This window comes from Elephas maximus, chromosome 5 (assembly GCF_024166365.1).
Source record: "Elephas maximus indicus isolate mEleMax1 chromosome 5, mEleMax1 primary haplotype, whole genome shotgun sequence".
Taxonomy (NCBI): domain Eukaryota; kingdom Metazoa; phylum Chordata; class Mammalia; order Proboscidea; family Elephantidae; genus Elephas; species Elephas maximus.
The window spans coordinates 38129253-38146292 of record NC_064823.1 but is presented as its reverse complement, the minus strand read 5'-3'; the positions used below and the strand labels follow the sequence as shown (position 1 = coordinate 38146292).

At 40.0% G+C, this 17040-nt stretch overlaps 1 protein-coding gene across 15 annotated transcripts in view; it reads left to right on the top strand.

Moving 5' to 3' along the window:
* Nucleotides 1-17040, top strand: part of ALPK1 (alpha kinase 1) — a 146998-nt gene that overhangs the window by 111173 nt on the left and 18785 nt on the right. For 13 of the 15 annotated variants that reach the window (XM_049885504.1, XM_049885495.1, XM_049885505.1 and 10 more), the window contains 5 exons: nucleotides 7145-7343; nucleotides 12250-12309; nucleotides 13934-14020; nucleotides 14833-14909; nucleotides 16081-16176. In XM_049885504.1, the coding sequence (XP_049741461.1) occupies nucleotides 7145-7343; nucleotides 12250-12309; nucleotides 13934-14020; nucleotides 14833-14909; nucleotides 16081-16176 (519 nt within the window). The remainder of the gene's footprint in view (nucleotides 1-7144; nucleotides 7344-12249; nucleotides 12310-13933; nucleotides 14021-14832; nucleotides 14910-16080; nucleotides 16177-17040) is intronic. The other 2 variants (XM_049885507.1, XM_049885508.1) reach the window with 2 other exon arrangements.

Below are 17040 nucleotides of genomic sequence, written 5' to 3'. Positions count from 1 at the left end.
TTAATAAATGTGTATGTTCTGACTGCTCCGTTGACCAGCTGTTCTCCCATCTCTCTCCCTTTCCTCAGGCCTCTTTATTCTCTAAGACATGACAATATTGAAATTAGGTCAATTAATAAGCCTACAATGGCCTCTAAGTGTTCAAGTGAAAGGAACAGTTATACATCTCTCACTTTAAATTAAAAGTTCGAAATGATTAAGCTTAGTGAGAAAGGCACGTCCAAAGCCCAGATAGGTCAACAACTAGGCCTCTTACACCAAACAGTTAGCCAAGTTGTGAATGCAAAGGAAAAGTTCTTGAAGGAAACTAAAAGTGCCACTTTAGTGAACACACGAATGATAAGAAGAGAAACAGCTTTATTGGCAATAGGGAGAAAGTTTCAGTGGTGTGGATAGAAGAACAAACCAGTCACAAAGTTCCCTTAAACCTCAGCCTAATCCAGAGCAAGGCCTAACTCTCTTCAATTCTGTGATGGCTGAGAGAGGTGAGAAAGCTACAGAAGAAACGTTTGAAGCTACCAAAGTTTGGTTCACAAGACTTTAGGAAAGAAGCCGTCTCCATAGCATAGAAGTGCCAGGTGAAGCAGGAAGTGCTGATACAGAAGCTGCAGTAAGTTACCCAGAAGGTCTAGCTGAGATAGTTGACAAAGTGGCTGCACTGAACAGCAGATTTTCCGTGTAGATGAAACAGCCTTGTATTGGAAGAAGATGGCGTCTAGGCCTTTCATAGCTAGAGAGGAGAAGTCAATGCCTAGCTTCAAAGCTTCAAAGGACAGGCTGACTCTCTTGTTAGGGGCTAATGCAGCTGACGACTTTAAGCTGAAGCCAATGCTCATTTACCGTGCCAAAAATCCTAAGGCCCTTAAGAATTATGGTAAATCTACTCTCCCTGTGCTCTATAAATGGAACAACAAAGCCTGAGTGATAGCACATCTGTTTGCAACATGGTTTACTGAATATTTTAAGCCCACCGTTGAGACCTACTGCTCAGAAAAAAAAGCTTTCAAAATATTACTGCTCTTTGACAGAGCACCTGGTCACCCAAGAACTCTGATGGTGATGTACAAGGAGATGGGTGTTGTTTTCGTGCTTGCTAACACAGCATCTATTCTGCAGCCCATGAATCAAGTAGTAAATTTGAGTTTTAAAACTTATCATTTAAGAAATACATTCCATGAATCTATAGCTGCTATAGATTGTGATTTCTCTCATGGATCTGGGCAAAATAAATTGAAAACCTCCTGGAAAGGATTCACCATTCTAGATACCATTAAGAACATTCATGATTCATGGGAGGAGGTCAAAATATCAACATTAACCAGAGTTTGGAAGAAGTTGATTCCAACCCTCATGGTTGACTTTAAGGGGTTCAAGACTTCAGTGGAGGAAGTAACTGCAGGTGTGGTGGAAATAGCAAGAGAACTAGAATTAGAAGAGGACCGTGAAAATGTGACTGAATTGCTGCAATCTCATGATAAAACTTTAACAGATGAGGACTTGCTTCTTAAGAATGAGAAAAGAAAGTGGTTTCTTGAGATGGTATCTACTCCTGGTGAAGATGCTGTGAACATTGTTGAAATGACAACAAAGGATTTAGAATTTGCATAAACTTAGTTGATAAAGTAGCAGCAGAGTTTGAGAGAATTGACTTCAATTTTGAAAGAAGTTCTACTGTGAGTAAAATGCTATCAGCATCACATGCTACAGAGAAATCTTTCATGAAAGGAAGAGTCAATCAATGCAGCAAACTTCATTGCTGTCTTATTTTAAGAAATTGCCACGGCCACCCCAACCTTCAACAACCACTACCCTTATCAGTCAGCAGCCATGGACAACAAGGCAAGACCCTCCACCAGGAAAAAGATTATGACTCGCTGAAGTCTCAGATGATGGTTAGAATTTTTTAGCAATAAAATATTTTTTTAATTAAGGTATGTATATATTTTTTTAGACAATGCTATTGCATACTTAATAGACTACAGTATACTGTAAATGGAATTTTAAACACATTGGAAAACCAAAATATTCATGTGACTCGCTTTATTGTAGTGGTCTGGAACCAAACTCACAATATCTCAGCGGTATGCCTGTATTCTTTAAAGCCACTGTTTAAACTCAATGAGTTGTGAGTTTAGCCCTAGCCCCAAAGACCCAGCTGCCTATACCCAGAGTAGGCATCGGGTGCTCCAAGTCACTTTGATCAGACCACATGGGAAGAGCAGAAGACAAACTGACCCTCAAGTCCCCTCCTGACTCTAACCTTTATCAACTTTGTAACTTTGGGAAGTCACTTAACCAACTTCTTGGCCTCAGTTTCCTTACCTTAATTAGATTTAGAGTTACTGTAAAGCTGAAAGGAAATAACATATGTGAGTTTAGTTCATAGGTGGTACTATGCAAATGGAAATCATTCTTGTTATTACTATGGAAAGGTGAGGAATTACCTCTGGAGAAGAGCCTGTCTCTAACATTGCATCATAAGTAGACATTACAGTCACCATGAAACTGAAGTGGGACTCCTATGAGAAGGAAGAGCAAAAGAAAACATTAAATATACACCGAAGTACATCAGAGGGGCGTCAATATGGCTCGCTGAGTACCCTCTGGGGCACGTAGTCATGAGCCCAGTGACAAAAATAGAGTTGTTGTTTCCAAGCAAAAGTATGAAGGAACCTGACAGTGGCAGAAGCTGCAAATTCTGCAGTTAGCATCTGAGATTGGAAACCAAAGGACTGTATTTGTGTGTAACTGACTCACTCAGGAAAAAGTCTTGCTTAGAGACTAGCCTTATTAGACAGAGCTGGGCATACATAAAATGACCAATTTTGTTTTTCATCTTTGAATTTATAATTTATGGATATCAAATGACTGAATTATTCTCATTTTAGAACTTGTATTTTTCAACTTATGGTTTATTTGACAAGCTTCAATAGAAATTTTGAGCATTTCCGTTTTAGTGAGGCTTTATTTGGTTGTAAGGAACAGAGACTCCCTCAGGAAAACTCATAAAAGGGGGTGTACATTGTTATGAGGATACACATGGGACAGTAAAGAGACATGTATAACACCAAGAAGAGAACTCACAAACAGGTGGATCTGGATTCAGGGCCATCCTCATTCTTAGGCCTTCACTCTGGTACTGCTTATTAACGTGGCTTAGCTACCTTCCACTTTCTGTTTCTTTCTATTCTGCTACAACTGGAAGATTCTGTTTTTGGTCCAGAATGATCAGTTTGTTTTTTCAAGCTAGGCCACAGAATCATGGGACCAGCTATCAGGTCTCTACTCTTAGGTTAGCCTTGATCTGGGGGGCCGCAGGGAGGGAAGAGCTATATCAAGGTCAAATAACAAAAAACATGACTGCTTAGAAACTGGGAGCTGTGGGCTGAGAAGTTTTCCTTAGAAATGGTTATAGGATGTCAGGCAATGATTAATGTGTGGTAGCGGGGGCATTTCCAATAACACTGCTCTTTTCATCCTGGATTCTGAGCGAACTGAGAAATAGAAGAGTTAGGCAGACGAGATCAAATGTTACCTTTATTACTGGTAAAGTCTAAGTTAGAAGATAAAGCTTAGTATTAGAGCATAGGCAGTCTGCTAACTGAACCCCAAAATTACTTAGATTTTCTCAGTCAGTCACAGGAAATATTGGGCCAAGCAGAACACCCACACAGGGTGACCTCATAGATAAGACTTATGAAATGGAAGAGCAGAAAAAAATCTGCTTCCTGTACACAGCTTGTTCCCAAGAGAAAGGAGAAGTTAAGCTGTACATGCAGTGGCATCACTAGAGGGGTGCAGGGGTTGTGGACCTCATTGGGTGACACTATCAGAGGAGGTGACACCAAAATGACTGTCTATAAAAATACCCCTATAATTAGTTATAACAACAAAAACCTTTTTCATAAGCCCAGCTTACATGTATCAGTATATCTACAAGGCTACAAATCTATGCTAATGTTCTGTCTGAACCTTCTAACGCACTCTAATCAGCGCTGTCGTCATCACCCAATTACAGTGACGCTTTGAATCACATGGTTTCATCTGCATGCGCTACAAGCACGCGCTGTTGTTTTCATTGCTGCCGGTGTTTTTCTAGCCTCTGATTTTGTCGGAGTTTCTGTGTTTGGTAATTAGTATTTGTGTACCTGTATCAATAACTCTTTTGAGAATGAAGTAGTAATTAAAGGACAAGAAGGAGTGATATATGGGAATTAGGATTTATGAGGTAATATTACTACAAAAAACACTACTAAGGATTCTGTATGGTCTGCTTTGGGAGGAGGTCCATAGAGGGGTGACACCATGAATTACTGCACTGGTTGACAACAACCCTAGTGACACCGCTGGGTGCCTGTCTAGTTTATTCTTCCCAAAGTTACCAATCAGATTAGTCACTTCACCTCCTCTGGGGCAGAGTGAGCTACAGTGTAGAGAGAGGCCGGGAGTGCTGCAGTAAATTGAGCTCCTTTCACATGGACGGAAACAACAAGAGGAAAGAAGAGGTACCTGTATCGTTATCTGACATTTTGCACTTAAGATAATAGTAAAAAATATACTATCCAACTATTTTGCTCATCAGCGATGATGTCTGGCAGTAACAAAGGCTGAGGTGCAAGGTGAAAGTAACACTGGCTGTGATGGTTAAGGTATGTGTCAACTTGACTGGGTCGTGATTCTCAGTGATTTGGCAGTTATGTAATGATATAATCTGGCAGTTATATAATGGTGTCATTTGGCAGTTATATAATGATGCAATTTGGCAATTATGTAATGATATAATTTGGCTGTTGTGTAATGATGTAGTCATCCTCCATTTTGTGATCTGATGTGGTTGTCTTCCATTTTCTCATAATGCCAATTTTCACATAATGACCTGGTCTTTGGAACCTAGCCATGTTGATAAGTGAGGAGTGGGTGTATTTCTCTTTTGCAATGAGAATAATGACTAGTTTAGAACAAAAGGATAAACACAGGTGCAAATTGTGCTTTTCCCAGCTTAATAAACACACTTACTTACCTGAGATCTGATTTCTGCTTTATATTTTTTTCTTTTTGGTGTGACGATCTATGGCAATGCATATGAAACATAACATTTATATTTACATGAGTTAACTAACATAATAACACCTTAATGAGTTAAAAAAGCATCAGTTTGAAAAAAGAGGTGTTATTATGTTAGTTATTAATAGTCATTGCCTGGTTGATGAACTCGTGTAAAGTACTATAGAATCTCAGAATGTAAAAGTGTAGGCCACTTTTACTTAGAGATCTGCAAGTCTTAAATTAAAACTCTAAAAGAGCTGTTTCAGGGCTCGGTTTTAAAAAGCAGAATTATCCTCCCAATGTGAATGCCTCCTCCTGTTACTTTTAGTTTTTTAAATTAAACTATTCTTAGACTGGCAACAGCATTTATTGCATATCATGGTATTTACTAACAAAATTATGAGCATCAGATCCATGATGTATGAATCCTCTAGCTTTATTAATATAAAAGTGGTGTGTCAGGGAGGAGAGTGGGGAGCAGTGGTAGGTCAGTGGTAAAATTCTTGCCTTCCTTGTGGGAGATCTGGGTTCAATTCCTGACCAGTGCACTTCATTCACAGCCACTGCCCGTCTGTCAGTGGAGGCTTGCATATTGCTCTGATGCTGAACAGATTTCAGCAGAACTTACAGACTAGGAAGAAAGGCCTGATGACCTACTTCAAAAAATCGATCAATGAAAACCCTGTGGATCACAGTCATCCAGTCCAAAACCTATCATGGGGATGGCACGGGGCTGGGCATTGTTTTGTTCAGTTGTACACGGGGTTGCCCTGAATCTGGGTGATCCCATGGCAGCTAATAACAATAAGAGCATGAGGATAAAGCAAGTGGGATTTGAACCTAGACCTCCTGTTTTACAACCCCAGCTTTCATTTACAGATCATGTAACCTTGAACAAGTTACTTAACTTCTCTGTGTCTTGGGTTTCCCATCTATAAAATGAGGATAATAATAAAACCTGCCTCTTAAGACTGTTGTGAGAATTGAGTGAGTTAATAAATGCAACACACATAGCACTGTGCCTGGCACATAATTTTGCTCAATAGGTGTTAGTACTTACGATTATGAGGGGAAGAATGCAGTGCTTTGGGTAGTAAACTGTGGTAGGAAAATGGTCAGTGCTTACAGTGCTTTCTAGACTTCAGATTTGAGCTAACACCCAGAAAACACTCAGCTTGATCTAGTTTAGCAAAAGGAAAAAGTACCTTCAGGCATGACAACTCATTTACGCCACTATCTGCATAACTCGAAATGCCCTTAGTATAACACCTTAAATGACCAAGAGGTCATGTTTTTCCAGACAAGTTTGCTTTATCTCTTCTTCTCACTCTTTATGTAGCACTCTCATTTCATGCCGGTTTTCTTCTTTTATTAGCTAAACATAATAGTACAAATTAAATTTAAAATGTTACCTAAAAGTCTTTCTCCTTAATTAAAATGTAGGCAATAAAGGAAGCAGAATGTTCTTTGATGAACTGATGTGGAAATCTCACCCAGAGGAATGATAATTGAAGCAAGCAAGCAATAGAACAATATGTGTAGTGTGATCTCGTTTATGTAAAAAAGAAAGAAGAAAAGAAAGAGAGAGAGAAAGAGGGAGGGAAGAGGAAGGGAAGGGGAAGGCAAGGCGAGGAATAAATTAATGTCTAAGTATACACCAAAGTGCAGACATTCTGAAAGAATGTCTCCCAAACTATTATCAGGGGAAAGTAGGAAAGAAATTGGGGAAGAAGGAGAAGGTTAAGGAGTTGAGAAATGAAGGGCTGCTCTTAAGTTTTACTCTGTAAGCTTTTGAATTATTTGAATTTTTAACAACAGGAAATATGCACTTTTCATTTATATAATTTTAGAGCTGTCATGGGAAAAATGGAATGAATGAAAAATTATTTTATCCTGCAATTAAATTGGACTATTACTTTTTTGTTTGTTTGTTTCAATAACCTAATAAATTATATTTCTTCTCCTTCCTATAGATATTTTATTGCTGTTGTTTTTAATAAAAATACCTAAAAGATGAAGCTTGGTCCTCAGACTGCCTTCTTTTTCTGCCCGGCTCTATTTCTGTCTGGTTAACGATGTTCTTTGGATGCTCCTTCAGGCGTCCTTGAAAGAATCCATCCAAGCTCAAGACTGTGCTACCGCCACAGCTATTGTGTTCCTAATGGACCGGTTCCTGTACGGGCTAGATGTCTCCGGCAAACTCCTACAGGTCGCCAAAGGCCTCCACAAGTTGCAGCCAGCAACACCCATTGCGCCACAGGTGGTTATACGCCAAGCCCGAATCTCAGTCAACTCAGGTAGGCTCCCTCCTGCTGACCTACCTGCTGGTCATGAACGTGTCTCATCTTCAGCTCCCCTTCCTCCAGAGCTACTTGACTTCTGAGGGAAGACTTCAGGGCATCCTAAGGGCCCTGTGTGCCATCTTTTCAAGCTTCCCTTCCTCCCTCCCCCGCCCCTGCCTCCATGCCCCTCCATCCACCTCTTTGCCAGCACAAAGGCCCTGGTATAAAGGATGTCAGAGCCAAAAGCAGTAGAGAAAATTGTGAAAGGGTGTGGAAAATACTAATTGGAGCTTTTGTCTTCTAACAAATCTATCCTGCTGCTTTCAAACAGAGGTATCTGAATTGCTGTACTTCTGACCAAGAGCCTTTAAAAAGCAGATTAGAATTCTACTATTTTCTCTTAGCTCTCCTGTCTCTTTTCTATAGGGCCACTTGACTATGCTAACAATAAAACTGACAAGCTCGCTGAAGTAATTTGATTTTTTTTCACCACTCAGAACATTGGTACAGTACCTGATTAGGTCTTAAAGTCTCTTTTTTTTTTTCCTGTCACTTTGAAACAAAAAAATGAAGCTGACATTCTAGCATAGAATATAGTTTAGAAAGGGGTTGGAAGGGAGGGTGGGTTGCTATACAGGTATTATAACAAAGTCCACTTCCAAAGAATCCTTTTATTATTTAAATTACTAATGACCATTAGGTTTATAAATGTGTAGCCTATTATCATTTCCAAGAGTGAAAGACTAAAGGATTAACCAAAAGCCTCATGAAAATAAAATTTGAGTTGCATCGCTCAGAAACATAGGACTGGCTCATTTTTTGGTTGGCTTTAGCTATTATTGTTTTAATCCACCAACCATCTGTCAGTTTGTCACACTTTGGAGGCTTGCACGATGCTCTGATGCTGGAGGCTATGCCGCCAATATTTTAAATATCAGCAGGATCACCCATGGTGGACAGGTTTCAGTAGAGCTTCCAGACAAAGACAGACTAGGAAGAAAGGGCTGGTGAACTACTTCCTAATATTAGCCAATAAAAACCGTATGGATCACAACAGGATATGTCCTATATAGTGTTAGAGCCCCCTAGGTTGGAAGGCACTAAAAATACGCGGTGGCCACGACAATGGACTTGAGCATGCCAGCTATCATGAAGAAGGCCGAGGATCCAGAAACGTTTCATTCTGTTGTACAAGGGGTCACCATGAGTGGGCACCGACTGGACAGCAATTACCAACAATATTGTTTTAATAACCCTGGCCTCTAAGAGATGTTTTAGAGTAAAAGTTAGAGATAAAAGGCTCAGACTTCCAGTCCATCAACATGGAGGACTGAGCAATTGCAGAATCTTCGGCTATAAACATATAGAAATGGTGTACAGGTATCCCCCGCTTTCCAAAAGTTTGCTTTACACCACTTCTCTTTTACGAAAAATCTACATTAGTAGCTCTTCTGGATAACTGAAAGGAATCCGAACAGGATTGTCGATTATACCAAAAAAGGCGAAAAGCGGAAGTAGGGTTCAGCGTTTGTTTTGCAGCAAGCCGTTAAAGAGGCAGCGCACGCTCTGAGCAGCGAGGGTGGCGTCGCCAAGCTCTTTTTATCATATCATTGCTGCTTTCACTATGTTGTTGTTGTTAGGTGCCAGTGGAGTCAGTTGTGACTCTTAGTGACCCTATAGGACAGAATAGAGCTGTCCCATAGGGTTTCCAAGGCTGTTATCTTTAGGAAGCAGACCGCCACAACTTTCTCCCACAGAGCAACTGGTGGGTTTGGAACAGACAACCTTTAGGCTAGCAGCCAAGTGCTTAACCACTGTACCACCAGGGCTCCTCACTATGTCCATAGTAATATAAAACCCAGCCAAGCATATATCACCAAGTCCTCCTCTCCCAGGGACTGGGAATGTTTCTTGATTAGGGCCCACTTCTTCTCTCAGGGAGTGATTCTCCAAAGCTCTTGGATTTATCCCCTAGTCATCCTTTCTTTTCCGTAAGACATTTCTTATGAAAATAAATCTCTTTGCCATTAAGTATCTTTCTCCGCCTGCTCCCCACCCACAGAAAGTTGGGGAGCCAAAGCCTCTTTTCATTTTGAACTATCGCTGCTCTTCTTAAACCAACTCTTTCATTACCCTCTGATTTTCTGCTTCAAATTTTTTGTTGATACCATGTGTTTTCAGTAATGGAAGACATACTGAATCAAGGAGCATTTCTGGAAATTTTGTTATGAAATATGGAGTTTGATATGTATTTTGTGGGACACACATGTCCCAATAAATATGCCGAAATATGGTGAAATGATTTTGGGGAGTACAATTTCCCAGCAATAATTGCACCTTCCATTTGGTTACATTGGGTACCTCTGCTTTTCCAAATATCTCACACACACACACACACACACACACACACACACAAACTCAAACCCACCAGGGCTCCCTAACTATCCACACAGGAAGCCATAGATAAATTTACAAGGGTTATCTAGCTGTACAGAAGTCAAAAGAGACAAAAGTTTGACCCAGTCACACTGCATCCAGGTAAGCCTCCTACCTTAGTGAATTTTCCCCAAAGAATTTCTCTTTCATTTTTCACCTTTACACAAGCCAAAACCAAACCAAACCCACTGCTGTTGAGTAGATTCTGACTCATAACAACCTTATAGGACAGGGTAGAACTGCCCCCATAGGTCTTCCAAGGAGAAGCTGATGGATTTGAACTGCCAACCTTTTGGTTAGCAGCCAAATGCTTAACCACTGTGCCACCAGGGCTCCAAACCCCCACTGGAGGGCAGCAAATACTTTTACTGGCGAAAATAGCCTCCCAAGAAACCAGAGAACTCAAAAATGTTTGTGGGCACATTCTGTCCCAGTAAGAATGAAAGGGTTAAATACTTTATAGCCTTTTAATTTATTAAATTAGACAAAACCACACCTACAATTATCTTTGAGTTCCACTTTGGGCTTCAAATCAGGGTGCCATGGGACAGCATTTTTAAGATTCATAAAAGTTCTTTTGTCTGGTCCAGAGGGTACAAGGTCTTAACAAAGGTTTTACAGCCACATCCTTGATTTGATCTTGACCCAAAGGTCACATTTTACTGGCAATTGCCTGGACTTGATCTTTGTCCCCAGATTTTAATTAATTTTGAGAATCTCTTCCTGGCTAGAAAGACTATTATGGGCCTTCCATATTTCCTCTAAATTCTGCTTGAAAATGGAATAGTTCCTTCTTTAGTTCATCTCTTCCTCCCTTTACTTTATCCTAGGAGGCTAAAAGAAGTCTATTTTGGCACTTCCAGCATTCTTCCTGGAAATCTCCTCAGCCATATCTACAAGTTCTTTAGTTATATTTTCTATTTTCCACATTATTACAGGAGACAGTGTTGCTAAACTTCTGCCACTCTATGATGTGTGTTTCCTTTTCTCAAACCTTCAGTAACAATTTTCTCACTGCCTTTTCAGTCTCCAGTTACAGTCTTCTCAGCACACTTCATGCCTCTACCTGACACCTGGTTCCTACATCAATACCATATGTTTTAAGCTTTTATTACAGCAGTATCCCACTTTTAGGTAACCAATTGTTATTGTAACAGAACCCAAATATTGTTATTGTTTGTAGCATATCACTGTGTTACAAACCACCCCCATAACTTAGTGGCTTAAAATAATAACCATTTATTATTTCTTATAATTTTATAGTTTGACTAGGTGATTCTTTTAAATTTTGTGTGGAGCTAGGACAACTAGAAGGTCCAAAATGATCTCACGTACATGGTAGGAATTTGATACTGGTGGCCAGCTAGGAGCTCAGCTTGGGCTGTCAGGGAAGGGACTCCTCCGCATGGGTCTCTCCATGTTGCTACTTGGGCTTCCTCATAACATGGTGGCTTGGTTTCAAGAGGTTAAAGTAGAAGTTACAGGTCTCCTCAGGCCCAGCCTAGAAAGGTACACAGTGTCCTTTATGCCATATTCCGTTGGTCCAAACAGATCATAGGGCCAGCACAAATTCAGGGAGAGAGGAAAGAAACTCTAGATTTCACTTCTTAATGGACGAATGGCAAAGTCACATTGCAAAACAGCATGTAGGATGGGAGATATTGCTGTGACCTTCTTTGGAAACCCAATCTACCACTGCCAAGCGTATGTATCTCTATGACAATTTGAAGTAGGGTAGTTTTATGAGATGGGTACATATGAGTAAAGACCTGAAGAGAAAGAGAGCAGGCCTTGAAGGTATCTGGAATAAAAACATTGCCTGTCAAGTTCAAAGGATAGCAAGGAAACCACTGTGGTTGACATTGAGGTTGAGGAAAAGAAGAGTTAGGGAAGAGGTCAAAGAATCCACAGGGGCCAGATCATGTAAGTCCTTGGAGGCAACTGTAAAAATGGATGGATTTTAAAAATTAATTATGTTTTCTATTTATTAAATAAATAACAGTTGTCCATAGATCAGGGCTCTTCTGTGAGGTAGTACCAAAAATAAGTAAGAAGGTTAGCGAGAACCCCTTTCCCACCCTACACCTACCCCAACAACCTTTCTGATGATCCTGTAAATAGTCCTGTTCGTGGGCAACTCTGTTCCACCCACCTAAAATGTATCTTCCATGGACAGCAGACGCAGTCTTTTGCAAAGGTTTGTCACTACTACGCAAGCCATGCTCTATATAATGAATCAGAAATCTTTTTTTTAGAATCTAATTACCATTTCAGATACGGCACAGCTTCCCAACTTAGCACCTTCTGAAAACGTCATCTCTCTTTTTCAGTTTTATATATGATATACTCGCTGATTATAAATTTTAAAATAAAAGGTTTCTAAGAGAGGTGATGGTACCTGGTACAGGGTGTCAAACTTAGAGCATGAACAAATTGTAGAATGTTCAAAACTAATTGTGTGGCACTTAGGTTTTTTGTTTTTCAGGGAAACTCTTAAAAGCAGAGTATATTTTAAGCAGTCTAATAAGCAACAATGGTGCAACAGGTAAGATACATTTACACCTTAACAATGACTTTTACCCTCAGTCCCTACCACACTTCTAATTTGAGAACAACTGAATGGCCTAATAGCTTCCGTACACTAGAAGGACCCAGAATTACCTGGGAGGGACTTCACCACAGACGAAGGACGTGGCTTTAGTCAAGCAGCTTTTTCTCTTTTCATTTCCTCCAATTAAAAAAAATATATATGTCTAATACTTCCCCTGCTTACTTATAGAGTGTGTTATCTGATGGAAAAGAGCTCTTAAGGCAGGTAACTCTACAGACCTTAGAAGGGACTCAGTAGCAGCCTTTAAAATAATTGTGATCAGAAATATAAGTCTCGGAGTTAAGAGTAAGCTTGTGAGCTAGTGTATTTAAAAGCTCTTAACCACTGTGCAAACAAATAAATTTGTTTTTGCTACATAAAACCTTTAGTAAAAATTATTTTGAAATGGATTTCCTTTCAACATTTAGCCATATATGCAAGGAGGCAATTTGTAATAGTTGGGTAACAATTTCATACTTCAGATATCTTATCTAAATTTCTGGGCATTTAAGTGAACAATTTTTCCAATAAGTTGAACACAATTTACAGTAGACACTTAAGCTCAGTGCAGATGGATATAAGGTTCTGAGCTCCTTGGAGCATGTGGACATTTCCAGCGGGGAGATAGTTTGGAGCAGAAAAATTGGCCACACACACCTCACTTATGGCCACTATAACTAACCTACAATTGACACACTTCCCATCTATATACTGCATACACACACACACACACGGGTTAAAAGCTAGGAAGAAAATTAAAAAAGGAGATGTGACAGAGAACAATGAGGGTAGATGTAATAAAGAGTCTGACTCTATTTGTGATGTGATGTTCGACCAGCCTTCAGGCCCTACCCTTCCCTTCCTTTTGCCCACATCTGGGCAAGATGATAAGAAACCTCAGCCCAGCTTGCAGGAACTTTTATCCTAGCCCCACCTCTTAATCACAATACAAACCAGAACCGTTCACTCCTCCCTTAGTTCAAGTTGAATAGAACTACTTGGGAGCTTGCCCTCTCTCCCCAGAAAGCCTCATTATGTGAGTAATATATATCTTTATACCCTTTTGGTGTGTGTGTATGCAGTCTCGACATCCAAACCAATTTTGGGTGCCCCGCCCTCCATGAGGCAACCACTAGATGGTGGGCTAATACTGTAATACTGTAAATTAATCTGAGGCAATGGCATTGATACTGAGACTCGAAGAAGGAGAAATAACTGGCCTTTCAAGGAGCCAGAGGAAAAGAGTATCCCAGGTAGAGGTAATGGCAAGTGCAGAGGCCATGAAGGAGATCTCTTCCTGCTGCAAGGAACACAAATGACGCTAGAGTGAATAAAGCAGAGTTGGCAAGGGGGAGAGTTGGAGACCAGGCAGGTGTGTCAGTTCCTGTGGAGCCTTGTGGGCTACAACAAAGAGTTTGGACTGTATTCTTAATATAGAGAAGATATTGTGTCTGCAGTCTATGTCATGTGTTCACATGTACTCATGAAGTCTCCTACCAGAATAGTTTTCTTCTTCCAGCTATTTCTTTAATAATTCAAGGCCAAAAATAATTTCCCCCCCCTCCCCATTTTATTTTAGGTACATGGCTGTACAGAAATGAAAGTGACAAGATCCTGGTGCAGTCAGTCTGCATACAGATCAGAGGACAAATTCTGCAAAAGCTAGGTACATTCATTGTTCTCCAGGTTCCTTTATAAAGTCTGGCTATCAGATTTTACTGTGGATGTTCTTATTATAACCGGTAAATATTGTCAATCCTTACTTGCTTAGTTTCCTCATCCAAAAAGAATGACATTTGAGATTTCATAGTTATATGAAAATTATTTCATAGTTATATGAAAATTTTGTTAAACAAATTTACGTTTACATAGACCATTAACTATAGGGCCCTCAGCATCTGACTCTCACTCAGTTCAGCAGGACTTAATGGGATATGGTAATACCATATTCTAAACCCACCATGATACCTTACCCATCCGTTTCTTAGTGGATATTCATGGAGTTTTTCAAGCAAAGTTTAAACAAACAAACCCATTGCTGTCCAGTCAATCCCGACTCTTAGCAACCCTATAGGATAGAGTAGAACTGCCCCATAGGGTTTCCAAGGAGTGGCTGCTGGATTCAAACCTCTGATCTTTTGGTTAGCCTCTGAGCTCTTAACCACTGTGCAACCAGGCCTCCAATTATGCTTTAAAGTGCAAATAAAGTGTTGAGAAAATTTAAGAGGATGGTAAGTAGTATTCTTGTCAATAACGGAGACAATTCTCACTGTTTTCCTGTGAGATAGAAAAGTACCTGTTGTAAACCAACTGGAAAAGCAGATTGCTATATCAAACTAATCCAGCCCTGAATTCTCCTAGTAGTGTTCAATGAATCTTCTTTCTGTATTGACCTTAGTTTTCAAAGCTATTTTCTAACAGAAGAGCACAGATATTAGCAGTTTCTCCCCTGTTCCACTCTTCTTTTTTTTTTTTCAGGGATGTGGTACGAAGCTGCAGAACTAATATGGACCTCAATCATAGGCTATTTGACACTTCCTCAGCCAGACAAAAAGGTTGTTTATTTATGCAGTGCTTTTTTCCTCCTTTTCTGTATTTAATCTTTGGATGACTATCTCATTATATACAATTCAGTTTATTGTTATCCATTTCATCTGTCCTGTTTTCATTTATTCTATATAAACATAAGACAAGGAACATTCAGTAACTTCTTCCTGTGTCTTGCTCTTTCCTTGCTCACAGCTAGACTTTGAGTATATATTTAGTGTTTATTTGTTTGTGATTATCTATGTACATATTCATCTCTATTTATCCATACCTCTATTTTATTATATGTTTATCTTTTGCTTGATTCCATAGCAAAGTTGAGATGGCCAAGTTGCTTATATGTAAAACTATTGTCAGTCTTCATTTTCTTTGAGCTGAGTGGGGAAAGGCTTCAGGTAGTTGTTTATGGAGCATCTTTATTCAAGAACTTCACAAGCGTCATTTGCTTTTCTACTTGATGTTTCTGTGTGATTTTGTAGGAATAGTCTTCTCATTGAATAAAGAATTTACATATTATAACATTTCTCTGAGCTGTGTCAGCAGCACCACTGCCTGCAGTCCTTTCACAGCATGGATGGAATGTGATACTAGGCCTCTTCTTTGGGCCAGTTTTTCAAGCCTTTTCAGAACTAGCAACAGTTGGAGGAGTTCCTGGGTGGGGCAAGCAATTAACAGGCTTGGCTGGCTGCTAACTGAAAAGTTGGAGGTCCTAGTCCACCCAAAGGTGCCTCAAAAGAAAGACTTGGCGATCTACTTCTGAAAACTCAGCCATTGAAAACCCTATGGAGCACAGTTCCACTCCGACACACATGAGGTAGCCAGGAATTGGAAATGACTTGCTAGCAACTGGTTTAGCAACAGTATAAGCAAGTTAGCACCAACAATCTAATGGAACCCAACCAAGAAATGGAGCCATGTTTACATTGAGCATTAGGCCCATGTGCTCCAGTATGGGATGCTCTTTCAAGCTTTGTGGAATCCGGTTTAAAAGTGTCTCTAGTGTCTTTGCCATCATTGTTGTCATCATCGACATCATCATCACCACCACCGTAGGCAAATAGTGCATGTAGGGGGGTGATAGTTCATGTAGAGAAATGATCATTGCTTTTAGGCCATGAGATGAAAGCAATAATGAAGCACAAATTCCCAATCTGTGTTTTGTTTGTGTTTTCTTTACAGGGTATTTCCACGTCACTAGGTATACTGGCTGATATCTTTGTTTCCATGAGCAAGAAAGATTATGAAAAGTTTAAAAACAATCCACAAATTAACTTGGTAATTATCATTTGTCAAAAACACAGTGTAGAGTGGCATCGCCTACAAAACTGCCAATGTTATTATGGGTCAGTTGGTTAGTCAGCCTTTCTCCCCAGGAGTCAGGGAGCACAGAGTGTCTCTGCATCTAGAGCAGTGTGAGCAATCCCAGGGATGGTTCCTATGTGTCCTATTTAGCTTTATCATGCCTGCACCCAGCACAGTATAAAACACAGAAAACCAAAACCCGCTGCCGTCAAGTTGATGCTGACTCATAGCAACCCTATAGGACAGAGTAGAGCTGCCCTTTTTGGTTAGCAGCCAAACTCTTAACCACTCCACCACCAGGGTTTCCAAACACATGGAGGGTACTTAAAAAATGACTGGTGAATGAATGAACTAATAGCATCAAAATGATAAATGCTTTCAACCTCACTTATTTCCTTTCAAATTATCACAAAATTTTGTTTCCAAACTTGGACCATCTCAATTCTAAAGAGTCAATAATCTTAAAACTGTAATCATCACCTGTTCAAATTAAAGCACCAATCACTTGTTCCAGGTTCTTATCCTTAAAAAAAATATATATATATATATACACACACACATACACATATGTGTGTAATGGAAACCCTGGTGGCGTAGTGGTTAAGTGCTATGGCTGGTAACCAAAAGGTCAGCAATTCAAATCCATCAGGCACTCCTTGGAAACTCTATGGGACAGTTCTACTCTCCTACAGGGTCACTATGAGTCAGAATCGACTTGATGGCAATGGGTATATATGTGCGTGTACAGAAACAGAGAGAGGGAGAGACCCAGTGGCACAGAGGTTAAGAGCTTGGCTGCTAACAAAAAGGTCAACAGTTTGAATCCACCAGCTACTC